Source organism: Saimiri boliviensis, chromosome 5, assembly GCF_048565385.1.
Source record: "Saimiri boliviensis isolate mSaiBol1 chromosome 5, mSaiBol1.pri, whole genome shotgun sequence".
NCBI lineage: Eukaryota > Metazoa > Chordata > Mammalia > Primates > Cebidae > Saimiri > Saimiri boliviensis.
Window position 1 is genome coordinate 30533564 of NC_133453.1, and position 20661 is coordinate 30554224.

Below are 20661 nucleotides of genomic sequence, written 5' to 3' on the forward strand. Positions count from 1 at the left end.
ACACTTGTCTACAAACCTTAGGCGTTGGTGCATCTGATCATCAGCTTGTAGAATTACTAACACCAAGCCACTTTGAAAGAGCAGTCAAGGTTATTAACTTTGGCAGGAAATGAAAATTTGGCCTTAATATACATGTGAAATTGAATTGTCTGTAGCACAAAGCTTTGGAGATTACCCATGCAAAATGAGAAAACTATCTAAATTAAAAATTTTCCTCAGTACAGTGGAAAGTAATTTTGTAGACAGCATTTTTACTGCATTGAAATCCGTGAAAAGATTGGCTCTATTAATTTAAATTTAAACAGAGGCTCTGTGTCTTCTAAAATGGCAAATGAGATGGAAAATGTATTTTAAGGGGAAAAGTGGGTTTCTGGAAATGCTGCAGGCAGGCAGGCTTCTTACTCCACATCTTTTTAGTCTGCACTGAGACCAGTTGGCTTCAGAGGGAAGGCTCTTTCCACTGTGACAAGCATTTGAAATAAGGGCATGCAGACAGTGCCTCTATTACATGTTGCGGACTTCAAGAGTAGGATAAGAAACAGATTGAGTAAAGCCCAAGGCAGAAGTCATTGGTGGCTTTTACATTACAGTTACCAAAGAAGCTGGGTCCTCAACAGAGAAAAAAAATGGAGGGATTGAATATATTTTCTCAACTATAAAATAACTTCCTCATAATCCCTACCTGGAAGAATACTGGGTAGGGAATTTGGTTGCACTAACTACCTTTTCGCTAAAAAAACAAAAATCTTTTACGTAAAAAGAAATTGAAGTTTTCATTCCCTATTATTTGAATGTCTTTAGTTCACAACAATACATTTCTTATTTATTAATTAAATAATTATTGGTTAAATAGGTAACATTTATTTGAAACCCTAGTTTAATTGACACATTATTTACCCATCAAAAAGAGTACATTAACATAATAGAGTACAACAAAGATTAATAGGCTGTGTGTCTCTTTATTGGCCAGAGCCTTAGAGACCTTATTATTTAAGAGTTGTCATGATGAGGAAACTGAGGACAAGTAAGTGATTGGCTTATGCTCGTTCTTAGAGTTGCCTAGTAATAGAGCTAAGCCTAGAATTAAAGTCACCCAAACTTCCAGATCATTAGTATATTTGCTATAGGTTATCAAAAATCAACACTGCTGAGTAGACAACATGCCAAAATAATAACTGCCCTTTCCTCATCTTTACATTGTTTTCTTTTTGTTTTTCAGGTATTGCCGTGCTTTACTTACATCTTTATGATGTATTTGGAGATTCTGCCTACCTACAGATGGCACATAGCTATGTAAAGCAAAGTCTGAACTGCTTAACCAAGCGTTCCATCACCTTCCTTTGCGGGGATGCAGGCCCCCTGGCAGTGGCCGCTGTGCTGTATCACAAGATGAACAATGAGAAGCAGGCAGAAGATTGCATCACACGGTAATCGTGTTTCTATATGAGGATTATTATCTAGATATCATTGTGCATTAATTCTGCATGTGTTAATTAACAAAAGAACATTCTAGTGAGTTTACTTTTCTCTTAGCACATATATCTTACTGTTGTCATTTGATCAATTCTCATTATTCCTGTGTTATAGTTAAGGAACAATGATTATAATACCTATTTTATTGCAAGATACAAGACATTGTCATGTTCCAGATTAAACATCAGTTCAATAATGTAAACGAGAGCAAAAGCCTAAACATGATTACTGATCCAAGGTGCTGTCCCAGATCAGTAATTCAAGGAAATGCAGTTCACTTCCTACAGGTTGGCTGGAAGAGTCCTTCTAAGGGACCGCAAACTGATTCAAAACTGTCTTTCTTAGCAGTAATGACATGCACATCCCGGTTTTCATTTTTGGTATAAATTATGGTGGTCCTCTAGAACTGGTGAATTGTGAAGAGTTATTAAATGTTTGTACTAATTGAGTATAATTTTTGCCTTATCAGAGTTTATTAAGCACTCTTTCGGAATTCTAAGAACACTGGCTGCCATGCAACTCTGCACTGCACATGCTAACACTCCAGCAGTATTTTAACCAGTGACCATCCCTGAGTTCATCATGGTGTTTGATTCCCACTATTCTTTTTTTATAAATTACTGTTAGAATTTATAAATTTTTTATAAATTACTGCCATCACCAATTTACTTCGTCGAGGATCCCTTGGCTAATCTTATGTGTGATGTATATTTCAACAACTCTATATTTCAACAATGGGCTTTTTGGATTTTTTAAGATATGATTATGCTATATTCAAAGAAGGAATCATTTATACCCCTATCCTTTAGGGGGGTGTGTGTGTGTGTGTGCACGTGCGCATGCATGCATGCGCATATTCTCCCTTCCCTCTCAATTTTTTCCCATACTGTGATATTTTCTTATTGTAACTAATTTTTTCCACTGGAAATTGTAACAAGAGGAAAGGTATAGGTGGGCCAAGGAGATTTTGCTCCACCCATGATGATTTGGGAGTCATTATTAACAAAATGATTGAACATATATTTCAAAACACCTTTTTTTAATACATGCTTGTGCTACAGTTCATAGGGGTTAGAAATTACATAATATAACTTAAAAAACACATTACTTAGTGCATCTAGAGAAAAAAAACTGAACATTCCACTCCAGAGCTGAGAAGCTTTTAATACAAAACCTGTCACCAAGCTCAACCAAAATGAAAGATGAAACAAAACAGTTATTTTCCCCAAAGTGTAATTAAAGTGTGTTCCTTCCATAGTAGCTTACTTGCATAAGACTTGCCAATACAAAACTGTTCTATACTCACCTCAATTTAAAACATAGAAACTACCTTTTAATTTTTTTTTACATAGCTAATGTTTAAAGCCATCAGCCAACAACTGCCTTAGAGTTCCACAAGACAGTCTTTTTCATGAATCACTGTTAAGTACCATCAAATTAAATTGTAGTGCTCCCAATATTCTATATGTAATGCCAGCCTTTCCAAAATAAGTGCAGCCAAATTTTAATCGTTTGCTATGTGAGAAATGTGTTCAATGAGAAGAGTATTCATAGATACAAACAGATAGGGATTTGTATCAAAGCAGTAATTAAACAAAATTAAATATGTGTTTTTACTGGCTGCCAAGAGTCTTCTGTAGCTTGTCTACCTGGGGACAACACAGTGACTCTAGGGAGCAGCACTTGCCAATCTTAACTCAGGTAGACAACTCTTTTCTTCATGAAATCTTGAGGGCCTATTCTAACACACAATCTTTGGGAAATGGTATAATATATCAGTATTGGCTTATTAAAATTAAAATGCTCATAAGAGTATGCTAAAATTTTTGTTGTTGGTGGTGGTATATTGGTACTAAAGTTGTTTTTGTTATTTATCTTTTTAAATTTTATGACATTTAAACAGTATTTATAGTCAGTAGGCTTGTTAAGGCTAAATAGATACTATGTGATTATAATGGGAAAATATACTATTTGTGGCTATAGCTTTGAGTTTTCAGATTTTTGTTTTATACGAAACAGAAAAAATGATTTGGAATGATTTGTAAGTTAGGTAGTTTGCTTTATCTTTTATGTCTTCCTTTTAAGGGAAAAATCTAGAAATTTGACTTAATTTCAAGAAATTCAAAATTATTTAGTATCAGTTATTTAGTAAACCTCCTTTAACTTTTACTAAACTTTTTTTTCATTTTACAGACCTTTTGCGATTTCACACTCACATTCTCTGTGTACTGCCTTTGTTATGCTTCATTGCCAACATCATGTTCTAGCTAGCTCCTTTTTCTACATTTTCGTAACGTAATGTTCTTTCACAGTCCCTTTGAGATCATCAAAAGTCTAATCCCTAAAGAAAAAGAAATCCAAGGAAATCAGTGTTTTTCTGTAGTACATATTCTTAACCTTGGGCGTCTGAGAATCGTAGGGCTTCTGGAAGTATATAAAACCCCAAATTATATTCAGCAAGGAAAAAGCATTTCTGCTTTTCTTAAAAGGATCTATAACTCCCCAAAGGGGGGTGTGTATGCATTCATGTTCAAATTGTCCTGCAAATGGCTCAGGGGGTGAAGGAGAGGACAGTACATCGCACTGGTTCATTTTATACCCGGATACATAATTGTATCTGTTTCCATCCCACCCACTTCTACACACTGATGCCACAACACGAATAGAGTGTGTTGCCTGTTTGTTCCCAATTAGATGGCTAACCTGACGTAGATAGTGCTTTGGGACCAGTACTTAGAATGATGAAGCACTCTGGCTTTCTGGTCCAGAAATGTATAACCTCTCTTCTTGTAGTGTGATGAGTCAGGAATGGACCTCTTTTTTTAAAGTTACAAACATTTTGATAACATAAGGCCAAGTACTCTCCCTAGTAACACCGTAAGGAGTGGAACAGAACTACCTTGTTTGTATGTCTTTATTCTTCCTTCAGTGACATTTCAGGGACTTGCTTATCTCTTCTAAAGATGGGTTGCTATTAATATCAACATATCAAAGCAAAGCTGCAACAATGTGCTTGTGGGTTTGAGAGTTTCTGAAAACACATAAAATAACCATTATGATTTATCCATGGTATCATTTCTTTATTTTAACTTGAGAATGTAGCATGTAAAACTTGCAGGTAAGTCCTAGTAATCATCAATCCCAACTAATGAATTTTAGTGATTTGAATTCAAATCCAGAAAAAAAAAGGAAAACTTCTTTTATTACCTTAAACTGTATTGTTTTAATAAGATGCTGTGAGCAGTACTTTATTTTAAATAAGTATTTGAAAGGTATTTGCTACCTACTTTGAATGTTCCAAATGCAAATGTGTTTGGCTGCAAAATAAATGGAATGCTAATTATATATCGCCACCTAGTGGTAGTGCCGGTCATAACACTGACAAATAAAGGAATGGAGTTAATGCAAGTGGTTCAAATGCTTTATTTCAGTGGAATATCATTGGTGTCAATGCAGTAATTCTGTGTAATACTTACATAGAGCAGTGTGTGTTTAAAAAAATTACAGTAATTTTTTGCATAGTTCTTTCAGTCTTTGCAAAAGTAAATCAAAAGTACTTTATATTGAAATTCTATACAATTTGATACATTTATGTAAAAATTTGATAATAGGTTCATATCAAAACTGAGACATTCATTGTTTACTATAACAGTTGAGTTTGTCTCAAACAAATTTTGTTTCCTTATGGGCCCAGCGATGATACTGAGCTCCCAGTTCTGGCATGAGAAAAAAATATTCTTAATAAATGTTTTTATTAAAAATTTAAAATTTTTATTTAAAAATTTAAAATTTCTTTAAACTTAAAGGGGTGTGTGTGTGTGTACGCGCACACGTGTGCACAGATAGATATAGTATTGAAGTAGAAAACAAAATGGCCCATAATTCTACTACTCATATACCCTTGTTGTTTTAAAAAGGTCAAAGCAGACAAGAAAATATATTAGAAGAAAAAGGAAAGAAACCCCTGACCAAGTTTCTTGGTTGTCTTTTTCTCGGAATATCTATTTCTGAGATAACCACTGTTTCACTATGAATTATTGGCTGCCTGTATTTGTAGAAGAAAAAATGTGGATGAGTCAACGTTTGCATATTTAACTAACCTGAGCTGCCTCAATTTGGTGAGGTATCATATGAAAAAGTTTTAACTTCTTCACTAACTGCAACTAGCCATGCTTTAACACCCCCACCACCACCTTTTCTGCTGGGGAGTAAGTAAATTCCCTTAAAGACTCTTTCATAACTTTCTCTGTCTTTTATAACTCTTAGCCACTTTCACTCACTAAAATCATCTCATTCTGCTCATTAAAACCCATCCTCTTCATTTTATGTTTTCTCCCCCCCTCACCACAAGCATGTGGAAATGGTAGAGAGGGAGATGGGAGAGGAAGATTGTTTTCTCTTTCACATCTACTCTCTCTGCTATGCGAGGATGTTTTCACTGCATCTATTGGTGTATAGCCGTGTGGTAACAATTGTTAGGTTTTTGTATGCTTGGAATTTTGGGTTTTGTTTTTTTTTTTTTTTGGTAAATATTGGTGGTCTCCAGAGATTGGCAGTAAAGGCCAATAATATAATCCCCCTCAACTATAATAGTATAATCCCCCTCAACTATACCCCTACCTACTGAGTATGTTCAAGTGAAAGCACACGTAGGTGCCGAGTTCTGCCAAATGTGCAAACATTTATTAGGAAGAAGATACACATATGTCTATATAATCTCTTACTCTGTTTTTATTCTTTTTTTTTTTAAATTATACTTTAAGTTCTGGGGTACATGTACAGAACGGGCAGGTTTGTTACATAGGTATACATGTGTTATGGTGGTTTGCTGCATCCATCCCCCTGTCATCTACATTAGCTATTTCTCCTAATGGTAGCCCTCCCCTAGACCACCCACCATTTGATAAGCCCTGGTATGTGATGTTCCTCTCCCTGTGTCTATGTTTTCTCACTGTTCAACACCCACTTATGAGTGAGAACATGCAGTGTTTGGTTTTCTGTTCTTGTGTCAGTTTGCTGAGAATGATGGTTTCCAGCTTCATCCATGTCCCTGCAAAGGACATGAACTCATCCTTTTTATGGCTGTATAGTATTCCATGGTGTATATGTGCCACATTTTCTTTATCCAGTCTATCATTGATGGGCATTTGGGTTGGTTCCAAGTCTTTGCTATTGTGAACAGTGCCACAATAAACATAAGTTTGCATGTGTCTTTATAATAAAATGATTTACAATCCTTTGGGTATATACCCACTAATGGGATTGCTGGGTCAAATGGAATTTCTAGTTCTAGATCCTTGAGGAATCGCCACATTGTCTTCCACAATGGTTGAACGAATTTACACTCCCACCAACAGTGTAAAAGCATTCCTATTTCTCCATATCTTCTCCAGCATCTGTTGTCTCCTGATTTTTTTAATGATTGCATTTCTAACTGGCGTGAGATGATATCTCAGTGTGGTTTGGATTTGCATTTCTCTAATGACCAGTGATTATGAGCTTTTTTCATATGTTAGTTGGCTGCATAGATGTCTTCTTTTGAAAAGCATCTGTTCATATCAGGCGTCCCCAAACTATGCATGCGGCCCCCTGAGGCCATTTATCCGGCCCCCCACCGCACTTCAGGAAGGGGCACCTCTTTCATTGGTGGTCAGTGAGAGGAGCACAGGATGTGGCGGCCCTCCAACGGTCTGAGGGACAGTGAACTGGCCCCCTGTGCAAAAAGTTTGGGGACACCTGGTTCATATCCTTTGCCCACTTTTTGATGGTTTTTTTTTTTTTCTTGTAAATTAACAATGGGGGGCCGGGCGCGGTGGCTCAAGCCTGTAATCCCAGCACTTTGGGAGGCCAAGGCGGGTGGATCACGAGGTTGAGAGATCGAGACCACCCTGGTCAACATGGTGAAACGCCGTCTCTACTAAAAATACAAAAAATTAGCTGGGCATGGTGGTGCGTGCCTGTAATCCCAGCTACTCAGGAGGCTGAGGCAGGAGAATTGCCTGAACCCAGGAGGCGGAGGTTGCCGTGAGCCGAGATTGCGCCATTGCACTCCAGCCTGGGTAACAAGAGCGAGACTCCGTCTCAAAAAAAAAAAAAAAAAAAAAAAAAAAATGGGGAAATGATTTCCTGTTTAATAAATGGTGTTGAGAAAACTGGCTAGCCATATGCAGAAAGCTGAAACTGGATCACTTCCTTACACCTTATACAAAAATTAACTCCAAATGGATTAAAGATTTAAGCATAAGACCTAACACTGTAAAAACCCTAGAAGAAAACCTAGGCAATACCATTCAGGACATAGGCATAGGCAAGGACTTCATGGCTAAAACACCAAAAGCAGTGGCAACAAAAGCCAAAATAGACAGGTGGAATCTAATCACTTAAGAGCTTCTGCACAGCAAAAGAAACTATCATTAAACTGGCAACCAATAGAATGGGAAAAAATTTTTGCAATCTATCCATCTGACAAAGGGCTTATATCCAGAATCTACAAAGAACTTAAACAAATTTACAAGAAAAAAACAACTCCTGCCCTGTTTTTGTAGCTCAGAGAAAGTCATATTGCCCTCAAGCTTTTCTTAGACTTGTTTATTCATCAAAGTAGTGGGAAAGCCTGTACCATCTTCCAAACCTCGAGCCCATCTTTACCACTCATTCTTCCAATGAAAAATTTTCTATCATTCCTTAATAATAACAAATTCTCTGGTGTAGATTTTGATCAAGTTCCTATATGAAAAAGAGCCACTTCACTGCTAAGTACCTATGAATTTTGACTCCTGCTTAGAGTACTTCATCACTTTGGGGCAGAGGTTTAGAAGGACCTGATGTTTGTTACTTCATATGCTAATGAACCATCCTTAGTGTGTAGACTAAAGTTAGATGACAGACATGCACGGGCACGGCACACTGTTTATGCTTAACTACTTTAAAAGTAAATTTCCATATAGATAATTTAAGATAATTTCTAAATTGGAAGGAATTTATTTCACAGATAAAACATTTTAAGAACAGAGATTAAGTAGTGTGTTTAGTCTCTTAAGCTACCTGATAACATTTGTTAGGGCTAATGTCCTCTCATCACTATTCTTTTCCAGAGTGTCACTGGCTCTCATGCTAATATCATTTTGTTAGGTTTCACCAAAAATTAAAATGTTTTAACTTAAATAGGATCACATCAAATTTATAGGCTAATTTAGGGATGATTGAGATGCACTTCAAAATTGCATATGACAAAAAATCTAAAATAGGAAGGACATTTTTCTTCCCTATTTTATTTGCTGCCCACCCCACTCCCCTCAAAAAGGGAAAAAGGTTCAGAGGTCCAACCAACAAATAAGGTTACTTACCTAAACTGACCTCCTTCTGTGATCTTCCCCACTACTTTCTGGTTCCTGGGGCTTCCCTTTTTGGTTTCTGATGAGAAGGCTGGGACTTTAGTGACCCTGTTCCATCATGTCTATGACTGTGCCTGCTTCTAGGGCCAGGTGATACGGCGGACAGAGAAGTAAAGCAATGGGGGTGTACAGCTCCCTCCTGGGACCACAGTTACTTCAATCTGCCAGGGAGTTTCCCCTCCTTCAGAGTTTGGCTCGCAAGGCTCCCCTTGCCTTCATACCTGCTGCCAGCGTGAGATTGCTTGGAGCTTGGGGCACAAGAGAACTGAGAAAAGGAAAGTAAAGAAAAATGGAAGGTTAGCCCCGTCTCTTTGATATTAGGAGTTCTTTTTCTTGAGACAGCACTGCAGGGTTTCTTCTGGGTCTGCCTCTATCAGCCTGCTTGTGCCTACTTTTGGATTTTTGGGGCTGTACTGAGTTTAGACCAGGGGAATACCAGAGAGAAAAAAATGGTAAACTCACAACTGCTTTGGTGGTACTTCAGATTCTTGTCCTCTTCCCCATTTTGCATGTTACTTTTGCTTTCCAGAGACCTCAGATAGCTGCTCTATCTTGTAAAGGTTTTAGAGCCACATTTTCAGGGAGACACAAGGTGCATAGTGTGCTTCCTCAATCATACCTGGAACTAGAACTGAAAGTAACTTTTTCTGAGACACTGAACTGAGTCTATCAGTAGGGACTTAATGAACTATATAATACATCCTTTCAATGGGGGTCTGTGTAGGTATTACAAAGAATGTGACTACTCTAGATACTGTTGTGGAATCACTGTCAAAATGTATTATTAAAATAGTAAGCTGTAGAATATATTTATAAATATGTATATTTATGCTTATGTGTACCTAAAATAATTCCATGAATACACACACACAAAATGGTAACCATGGTTATTTCTGAGGAGAACTAGAAGGCTGCGAGTCTGGGGAGATGGGGACCTGACTGACACCACTGTGCTGTTAATATTTACATGTATTATTGACTGTGGTAGATGAGACTTTCTTCAGGCAGGCCTGGTGACACATTAAGAAATAAACCAAGGAAGGAGATGATGAGCCATTTGAGTATTGACTTAGTCCTTTCTCCGGGCTAAATGCCTTAAGAGCAAGCAGTTCTTGGCTTCTCTGACCCCAGCTGCTAAAATACTCACCTTAGGGCCTGCCACCATGAGGAACTAGGGAGATTTTGGATAGCCTCAGCCATAAACTTGTATCCTTCATTTTATGAATGTATTTGTTAGTTCCATTGTGAACTGAAGAAATTTAATGAAGGGCTACTCTGTGAGCCATGACTCTCTAAATTGTGTTCTATAAATAGATACTATCTGTATATGTATAGATACATATTTTGTGTGCATATGTGTAATTTTTCAATGTAACATTTTTAAATATACCCCAATACCTGATTCCTCTCAAATTATCTTGGGCATGTATTTTTATTTTTAGGCTAATTCACCTAAATAAGATTGATCCTCATGCTCCAAATGAAATGCTTTATGGGCGAATAGGCTACATCTATGCTCTTCTTTTTGTCAATAAGAACTTTGGAATGGAAAAGATTCCTCAAAGCCATATTCAGCAGGTACCATGGTTTTGTGTTTTTAGGAGTCTTTTTAGGATCCCACTTACTTGCTCTCTGCCTAAACTACTGTTTGTGTCTCTCCAGTTAGCACATTCCAAATAAAGGAAGATGTATCTTGACCTCTAAAGGTTGGGCACAGTCCAAGAACTAATAGCTTCCTACGGAGTGCTGTTGGAAACATTTCTGACTCAAAGTTAGAAGGCCAGCCTGCTCCATTTGAGAATTTAGAGGCCCTCTCCAAAGAGGATTAGAGCCAGATTTCACCTCTCAGATGGAGGATCTCTTTTGGTGGTGCTTAGAGGAGTTTATGCTTTTCTTTGATGGGTGAATCTTGTAAGCTGTAATGCAAAGAGCTCAAGATCCTCTGTGCCCTCCCCCTTCTAGGTTGAGTATAGTCCCACACACTTCTCTGATGGAGAATTAAACTGTCCCTTTCCCTGGCTGAAAGGTGGTGACTAGTTTATCGTGTTCCCCAATACCTCGTAGCAAAAAAAGTCTTTACCTCCACCAGGAAGGTTTTTCTTCAGTTAACTTGTTCTTTTGTTTGGTTTTCTCCCTGTAGATTTGTGAAACAATTTTAACCTCTGGAGAAAACCTAGCTAGAAAGAGAAACTTCACGGCAAAGTCTCCACTGATGTATGAATGGTACCAGGAATATTATGTGGGGGCTGCTCATGGCCTGGCTGGAATTTATTACTACCTGATGCAGGTAAGGAGTGATTATGGTGAAACTTTAAAATGTCCTTCCTGAGCCATGTATTATCATGGGTGAGAAGATAGATGTTCTAGTTCTAGTTTTTCATTACTTTCCTTGTAATTACTTGACCTAGACAAACAAAAGCGATATTTACCAAGGTGCCTTTTAAAGCGTATAAACATTAAGAGCCCTGCATTTTGAGATGACGTTTGATTTGCAGGTGGCCATACTTGCCCACTTAGTGCCACTTGACCTGTAATTCTGTATGAGGTGCCTCTGCTCTGCTCTTTGAGCCAGTGCTTTGAATTAAAAACATTACTCCACATTAAAAGGTACAACTAATTCCCCAAATTCCAGGAATAAGAACAAAATCAATAGAAAACAAATGAGCGCTTGTTGCCTAATGCTCACTTAGCAAAACTGAGGAGACTTTTACTTACCTGAAAAATAGCTGAATATGCTCTGCCCAACAGTTCTTAGGATCTAATACTATTGGGGCACATCAGTGAAAGTCAGATAGACTACAAACATGTAGAATGTACAGCAGCAAACATAACTTGGGAGAGATCGGAAGAGGATCACAAGAGCATCATTTTGGGAGACTTATGAAGCACTCCTTAAGGAGAAATTGGCACTTGTGAATAAGAATTCATGGCAAAGAAAATTGATTTCTAATGGCAGGTACCCTTGTCACCTTCCCAAGGCACACTGTGGCATAAAGAAAAGTGTTTCATTAACGTGTTCAGCAGGAGTGCTTAGATACATATACTACAAGCTCTTTGAGTAACTGGCTCTTAGAATACAAGATCAGTGTTGGATCTGTCCTCTACCTATAACTAAACAAGGACAACAGAACTGAAAAACTCAAGGTTATTATTACTTTTGAATGCAGAGTCACACATTGACTGTTAGTGGCAAACAGAGACTCACTGGCATATTTATTCTAACTTTTCAATTAGAGGTTATGTAATTAGGATGTTGACATTTAGACTTAAATTTCTTTATTTTTCTGGTTCATTTCTTCCTTTCCATTCCAAGTAGTAAATGTAGATTCCTAAAAGTTTTCAGAAAAGAAGACTCTTCTGAAGTTTCAAGGTTAGTTAGAATCAAATATATTAGAGGCCCTCTCTGAGGAGGACTGGACAGCCTCATCAAACTTTCATTGAAACAGATAATCAGGAGACACCGTTAGTGACTAGACAGCCTCATCGAACTTTCATTGAAACAAATAATCAGGAAACATACTCTGCCTCCTTCTGTTAGCTTAGTAGTAAGATACCTGAAAACCCAAGTATTGATTTTTCCATTTGCAGCTTATTATCTATTTGAAATGATTTAATTTTTAATCCTAAAAGTCTATTCTAGTAGGTAACCCTTCAACAACATAAAATAAAACAATATTATTTTTAGGCCATGTTGGATAATACCTGCAAGTCTGAGGAGAATCCACTCATTCTACTGTAACACTTTAAACTGAGCTTAAACACTTTTAACTGAGCTTATTCTTTGTGTAAAATGAAATATGTCTTCTAAGTAACTCAGTGCACTTTCGGAATCTCGTGAAAATGGTATTGTCAATATTACGTTGACCCCACCATGACCGCCTCATGTCTGTGTTTCACACCACTGCCCAACCCCTCTCTCCACATGTCCCATACCTTGCCCGGCAAAACAGCACTTTGAATCTGTTGTTTAAAGACATTAGCAGTCATTGAGAACATGATCAAAAGGAGAAACTAAAATGTGTATCAAAAATGGTGGTTTATATGCTCTATGTCGGTATGTCCTGTAAATCTGTACATTGTTAAATGAAAACAATGTGGCATTTACATCAGTCCTAAATCCTCTGCAAGAAGAGCTGATCTAGAGGCATGCTATAGTTTGGAATCTAGATTCCAGGTGTCTTAACTTGTTAATGTCATTTTCTATTGAAAATACCACTCTCTCTTCTCTAGATGTAATAATGAAAGACGTGCTTGTCTAGTACATCTCTTTGTGGCTTTTAAAGTTTGCTTTATATATTGAAACCATGGGAAACTTCTCTTACACTCATTCTCAGGCATTGACCTAGGAAAATTACTTATATGTATGTAGGTAACAATTAATATTGAAAAACAGTATATACAAAATGCCAGACACAGTGGCTCACACCTGTAATCCCAGCACTTTGGGAGGCTGAGGTGGGCAGATCACCTTAGGTCAGGAGTTCAAAACCAGCCTGGCCAACATGGTGAAACCCTGTCTCTACTAAAAATATAAAAATTAGGCATGGTGGCAGGCGCCTGTAATCCCAGCTACTCAGGAGGCTGGAACAGGAGAATCGCTTGAACCCGGGAAGCGGAGGTTACAGAGAGCCAAGATCACACCTTTGCACTCCAACCTGGGCAACAAGAGAAAAACTCTGTCTCCAGGAAAAAAAAAAAAAAAAGAAAATACAATATATACAAAAGGCCCTAAGAGTTAACTGATAGCCCAATTTTACTTTGTCCCATTATTTAAAAATTTTTAATGAAATTACAAAAAAATTAAAATAAAGGCATCCAATAGGTAGAAAAATTGGATGAAATCCTAAACCTCTTAATAACCTTCCATTTCCTCTTGGCCATGCTTTTTTTTCTGGTTTAAATATACTGAGACTTAGGAAGGTTTGTTTGCTTCAGCAGAACTAATAATTTTCTTTCTCATTCTTAGCCCAGCCTTCAAGTGAACCAAGGGAAGTTACATAGTTTGGTCAAGCCCAGTGTGGACTACGTCTGCCAGCTAAAATTCCCTTCTGGCAACTACCCTCCATGTATAGGTGATAATCGAGATCTGCTTGTCCATTGGTGCCATGGCGCCCCTGGAGTAATCTACATGCTCATCCAGGCCTATAAGGTACTGTGTGCATCTTTGAAATAAAATAACCCAAAATTTATCATTTAAAATTAGTTTTATCCTAATCCATAAAGGAACAATAAATAAATCTCTTGTGGAACCTAAGATCACTTTGCTAAATGGATTATAATTCATTCTCACAATCTATCTGTACCATAGTAGACATTGTTTCATATTCTACTTTTAACAACACTTAGGTTGCAATGAGATATTGTATATGATCCAGCACATTATCTAGCAGTTCCACTCCTAGGTATACACCCAAAAGAAACAAAACCAAAAATTCAAACACATACTGTACACACCAGCATTCATAGCGGCATTATTTATAATTGCCACAGGGTAAAAATAATCCAAGTATTCATCAACAGATGAATTGATAAAGAAAATGTTATACATGCGATGGAACATACCACAATGCAATAGAATATTATTCTGCCATTAAAAGAATGACTTTCTGATGCATACCGCAACATGGATGAACGTTGAAAACATTATGCTAAGTGAAATAAACAGATACCAAAAGGACAAATATTGTATGATTCCATTGTAGTGCATAAATAACACTAATAAAAAGCATGCCCTATCAGACCTGCAATCAAAGAAGGTTTTTAATTGAGAAAAAGTAAGATATCTATGACCACTGGTACCGAATCAGCAAATTACAACTCTGCAGGCTATTGATGGGCACTGGCATCTCATAAATAAGTAAACTTTTAGTGTATCAAATTCTACATTTCAGAAAATTAGATATATTAATAATGGAAAAACTTTTAAACTGCCTTATCCTACTTTCAAGAACACTTAGGTTGCAATGAGATATTAAAAATATCTACTCAGAATATTTCCGAAGTCTTTGATGAAGATAAAGGAGGCAGTAAAAGATTGTAAAGGTCTATCTCTGTTTTTCTAACAAAGTCTAGTGTTTTTATCATCAATTTGCACATTAATAAAGAACAGTTTTATTCTCCAGTGTGTAAAGAAACTTCCTAATAGTGAAGGGGGCATCACAGTTACCAAAGAAGATAGCATGTGTTCTTTGGTAAGTCACTAATGATAAGAGCAAGTTGCAAGTTAAGTAATGTTACTTCCTCAGTAACACCCAAATAAACACACATGCACAGAAAACTTAGACTGTACATACAAGGTCATGCACAATTTTTTTTTTTTAAAAAAAAGCAAAACCTGTCCATTTTAGTAATTGTCACTAACAATATAACACACCCTCTGTCACTAAATCCTTTACCCTTTCTTCTCAAGCCATATCCTTGTCTCCTCCGTACCTCTCAGGAAGGAATATTAATGGAGCTTTCTTTTATATCTTGTACAATAAAATGCACGTCCTTTGCCTCTGCAGGTGTTCAGAGAGGAAAAGTATCTCTGTGACGCCTATCAGTGTGCTGATGTGATCTGGCAATATGGGTTGCTGAAGAAGGGATATGGGCTATGCCACGGTTCTGCAGGGAATGCCTATGCCTTCTTGACACTCTACAACCTCACGCAGGATATGAAGTACCTGTACAGGGCCTGTAAGGTAGGAGTCAGAGCTACCAAATAGAAAGCAGCTCTTTGACCGGGCATAATGGCTCACGTTTGTAATCCTAGTACTTTGGGAGGCTGAGGTGGGCGGATCACCTGAGGTCAGGAGTTCAAGAGCAGCGTGGCTAACATGGTGAAACCCTGTCTCTACTAAAAATACAAAAAATTAGCCAGATGTGGTGGCAGACGCCTATAATTCCAGCTACTTGGGAGGCTGAGGCATGAGAATCACTTGAACCTGGGAAGCGGAGGTTGCAGTGAGCTGAGATCACACCATTGTACTGTAGCCTGGGTGACAAGAGTAAAACTCCATCTCAAAAAAAAAAAAAAAAAAAAAAAAAAAAAAAAGCAGCTTTTCCATGAGGTTGTAGAAAAAGTTCATTTGATTTAATTCATTTATCCCTAAAACCATAGGTCTTAGATAACAAATACAGTTATTTAAGGAAAACCTTCAAAAGCCTTTCAATTAAAGTAGCATTTCTCCAAAGGGACATGATTCTATTCAAGAGCATTTATGGGAGAAAAAAAATTTAAGAGATAGGGTGATTTTGTGCCTTTTTTCTTGAATAACCTTGGAGATACGTGACTCAGACAGCTCATTAAATTCCTCCCGTGCTGTGTACTCTCTTTCAGACCATCTTTTTCTCTGCATTAATCTCCTTTCTCTGATGTGAAGGTAGTTTTTGATTTTTCAGAGTAATTTGTAGAGACAGCCTCTTAACTTTTGGGGGGTGTTCTGGAAGAAATCACTGTACTAATTTAACTTGGTCTCATTTTCAGTTTGCTGAATGGTGCTTAGAGTATGGAGAACATGGATGCAGAACACCAGACACCCCTTTCTCTCTCTTTGAAGGTATTTTGTATACTTTATTCATTTGCCTTATAATATCAGCATACTTCTCTGCTTGGTAATGTATTTTAAGTTTTATCAAAAAATTAATTTTATAATTATTTTTAAACTACCTTTTTATCTTCCAATATGTTAAATCAATATTAAAAATCAATTAGCACATGTACTACCACAGCCCCAGTACTGGTACTCGTCAGGCCACTCCCTGTTATGGAGCTAGGCACATGTTGGGCATTTTACAGATGCTGTCATAAATCATTCAGCAAAAACATACAGGCACTACTACCTCCGTGTCACAGCTGAGGAGACTGAGGCTCAGGCACTTACGTATGGTAAATGGCAGGGCTATGACTTGAACTTGTCTGGCTCCATTCTCTTTCCAGTCTTCCACCTGGATATAAAGGCTGAGCACATCACTAGTGATCTCTTCTAATGTTGAACTGCAATATATGTAAATACAGACAGATTCCCAATTCATTTAAATTGTTGCTGTCCAGATTGTAATGTTGTTAATGTTAAAAAATGTAGCCATCCTTTGTTTTTGCAGAGTTGTAACTGCTCTGGGGGGTGGGCGGGGGTGTCAGTGAGTTGGGGAAGAAGCCATAGGATGCCAAAGGAGGCAGGCCAAGAGGACACCCACACCCTCCAGTGTGGCCTCTGAACCAGACCTTAGGGACGAGGCTGTCACTGGTGGGCACCCTTTGTTGCTGTTTGTATGTTTGAATAGACTGAAATGCTGTGACTTTTTCTTTTTCTTTTCTTTTCTTTTTTTTTTTTTTGTCAATAAAGATATGGGAAAAAAAGAGCCATCTATGAAATAGAGTCATTTGGTATAGTAACTTCTGCTTCTTTCTCTTTCTTCAGGAATGGCTGGAACCATATATTTCCTGGCTGACCTGCTAGTCCCTACAAAAGCCAGGTTCCCTGCATTTGAACTCTGAAAGGAAAGCATGCCCCCTGCAATCACTGCATGACCCTTGCTGTATGTTCAAATCCAAGCTAAGTGCTTTCATTGCTTTCCAAGGAAACAAAGAGTCAAACTGTGTATTTGATTTTCTTAGTTAACTTTTTTCAGAGTTTGTCTTTGATTCGGTTCCTTTTAATTATCATTTACTTAAAATTATCCAAGAAAGTTTTTAAGGGAGAGTGAGTGATATGTACAGTGTTTTGAGGTTGTATACATATGTTCCAGAACTTGGAGGAAATCTTAAGTTTATGAATATAACCATTTGTTACTGTTCTAAAAATGTTTAAAAGAAATTCAATATAGATAAAGATAAATGTGTGACTATTATTGCACTTCACTTCTCTTTAATATTTCCTTCCAGCTGGAGGGCAGTTTTATGACTTTGCTCTAGGTGGTTCATTTTGAAAGGGGACAAAAATATAACTAGGTGCTTCCAGGAGAAAAATTCCAAGAGTTGCAAACTGGAACTGGGACCTAAATATTATTTTTTAAATTACTGATGCCTGTTTGGTTTACAGCTAAACATACTTTCAAATTTGCCTGTTTTGTTGGCTTCAGAAGCCAAAATTTTAAACCAAAAACTTATAAAAATGTTGATCATTGTGAAAATTCTGAGTTGAAGGTTAGTTCAAGATAAGCTCACAATAGCAGTTTATGTTTTCTCTGAAATAATCTGGTTTTTTTGGAACTATTTTAAATATGTTTGTCTTTCAGTATTCAAGTAAGATCAGGAAGCTAATTTTCTATGTGTGAATATGCTCTGACCTAGGATTTCAGTCCACTCTGACTTACTTTCTAAATTTTAACTTGGGTTTTTTACAGTGACTATGCATTAGTGCTGACTCTTTGGTATAAGCCATAAAATATTTTCCTATCAATTTATCTGAACTTTGGTCTTTTCACTAAATAGTACAGTATTCTACTTCTGTTTAAAAAGGGGGATGGGAAGGGGAATACTGTGTAACCAATAACTTGAACGAAAACACTAAACTTAGCTTTTAATAGAAATGCTTTTTGTTTAGGAGGGATTATCCAGAGTTCATGCTCAGAATAAATGGATCTTTGCATATCCTAGGCTTAAGAATTCATCAGTTTCTGAGACCACAGAATCAGGTTTTCTATGGTAGATGAAGACTCCTTGGTGCTTCAAATTCTGTACAACTGTTTTGACTCGTCAGCTTCTACTCCTCCTTTCATTGCTGCCTTTGCCTGGCTTGTTTTGTCTCTTTGCAACTGATTTTGCAAAAAATTTGCAGTTTTAAAACAACAGGGTCTAAGTATTTTAAATGTGCCTATTTCACAGCTCTCTTGGTCACAAAAAACATGCTATTTTTTTTGGAACTGCAAACCAAATCCCCACTGAGTGTATGCCGGTTCCTGCAGGTAACAGTCTATTATTTCCTATTTAGCACCAAAAGAGCTAATATTATTGGAAATTGTCTGACCCTTTAAAGGCCACTGGCAGTAGGATACAAAAAGCAGCCCACTGGTCAGTTCCTAGGATTAGCTTCCTCCTTCTGTGACTTGTGTAAATCAGGACTACCTTGTGCCTCTCAGATTTCTGAAGTGCTACTGCACAGTAAGCCGTGTGCGTGCTTTGCCTTTCTAGGGAAAGTTTTGAATCAACAACGTCAGCACTTACAGTAAGAAGTAAAAGGAGTACACAGCAAAGCTATTTACCTTTGGCTGGGTTGTCCAACTTGAAAGAATAAAACTCATTTGGTTTAGTTAAATATCTTACTATACTGTGTCTATGCTTTTAGCTACATTACTAAGCAAGGGAAAAACAACACTTTTGCTGAGCCAAAGGAGACTTGATCACAGTTCTCAAGCAGCGTGATAGCAGTGCTTAACCCCAGGAAGATTTCAACACAGGGAGAAGAACATTTCAAATAAGATTCTTTTAACCCATTTATGTCTGCTGTTCCATTATTGGAACTCTAAGCTTGTGGGAGTTATTTACATCCTGCTGCTCAAAGTCATTGCCAAGGTCTGATTTTTCACAAAAATTTGCAACCTCCATCATAAATGGGTTAATATTTGAACTGCAGTTTAGATACTGTCATCTCAGCAAATTTGTCAACACAAACACAATTCAGGTTTTTTGTTTTTCTTTTTTTAGCTTTTGAAAACTTGTTAAACTGGCACAATTTTATCTCTGTGCTGTTGTTTGTTGTATTTATGCTTAAGAGCAAAAAAGTTTTAGTGGGATTCTAAACTCAGGCAAAGCCTACAAAACTGAGACAGTCCCTTAACAACCTGGTAGTAACTAAATAAACTTTTATACTAGGCTTCTTAGTTTTAAAAGGAAGTGGCATCATTATTTCAATTCTAGTTTTGTTATATTTTTCTCTCAGATATTTTTCTTCTTGGTAAAATTCCTTCCCAGAAGTTGCTTCCTAGAAAACTCAATAGCCTCTCTTGTCTGTAGACAGGGACTAGGTAATAAAATCTTCAAAGGTTGTCAAGCAGTATTCATTTATCTTGCCACATGTTTCTGTTTCTATAGTAATTTAGAAAAAATAGTTAACTTTCCGTCATGTAAAAAATGTTAACATTATCCTATTTCCATAGATAGCATGGACTATAGTGTTGCCTGAGTTGTCAGGCTTTAATTCTGAGTCATGTGGCTGCCTGTTCGTCTTTGATGTCAATTGCAATTATTTGGCATCAAAAAGCTTCATGGTAGGTAGAGTTTTAGGTAAAAGTGGATCTAAGGATACTTTCTTTATTAACATTTCCTAAATAACTGAATCGAGGGATGTATTCTGCTACTATGTCCTCAGGTTAATTTTTGTCCGATCTTACGATGCCCTGCCTTTTACTAGCTAGTTTTGAAATAGAAAATGTGAAAAGTGACTATTTACGCATATACTCCTTTGGCTACTAGAACTCATCTATAGTCCTCTATTATTTACACTGAATTCCAATTTCATTTCTACTTCTGCTAAGTAAGAGCACCTCAATACTGTGTTTTCTGTACTGTTGAGTCGTAGGAGAACTGTTTCTCTCTTATAATTATAAAAGAAACTAAGATATTCAGGGAAACTACCCCAATGTTATATTGTCATTTAATGGGAAAGGCTGGGATCATATGTATTTCTATGTTCTATAAAGGATTTGACTTAACTGGTTCTCAATAAAATTTTATTAGGACTGTATGTCATCATGTGTTTTTTGTTTGCTTTGGTTTAAACTTGAGAAATACTTCCCTCAATGGCAAGTGATTTTTTTTTCCCCTCTGTACACCCATTTCCTAGGCATTGTTCCTTTTTCTTCATTGTTGGAT

The 20661-nt window shown here is 37.1% G+C and overlaps 1 protein-coding gene across 3 annotated transcripts in view; it reads left to right on the forward strand.

Moving 5' to 3' along the window:
• The window catches only part of LANCL1 (LanC like glutathione S-transferase 1), a 46385-nt gene extending 25852 nt beyond the window's left edge, over window positions 1-20533 (forward strand). For all 3 annotated transcript variants that reach the window (XM_003925585.3, XM_003925584.4, XM_010336369.3), the window contains 7 exons: window positions 1220-1427; window positions 10310-10445; window positions 11008-11154; window positions 13834-14016; window positions 15374-15550; window positions 16336-16408; window positions 17270-20533. In XM_003925585.3, the coding sequence (XP_003925634.1) occupies window positions 1220-1427; window positions 10310-10445; window positions 11008-11154; window positions 13834-14016; window positions 15374-15550; window positions 16336-16408; window positions 17270-17346 (1001 nt within the window). In that variant the 3' untranslated portion in view covers window positions 17347-20533. The remainder of the gene's footprint in view (window positions 1-1219; window positions 1428-10309; window positions 10446-11007; window positions 11155-13833; window positions 14017-15373; window positions 15551-16335; window positions 16409-17269) is intronic.
• Window positions 20534-20661: the final 128 nt, after the last annotated feature.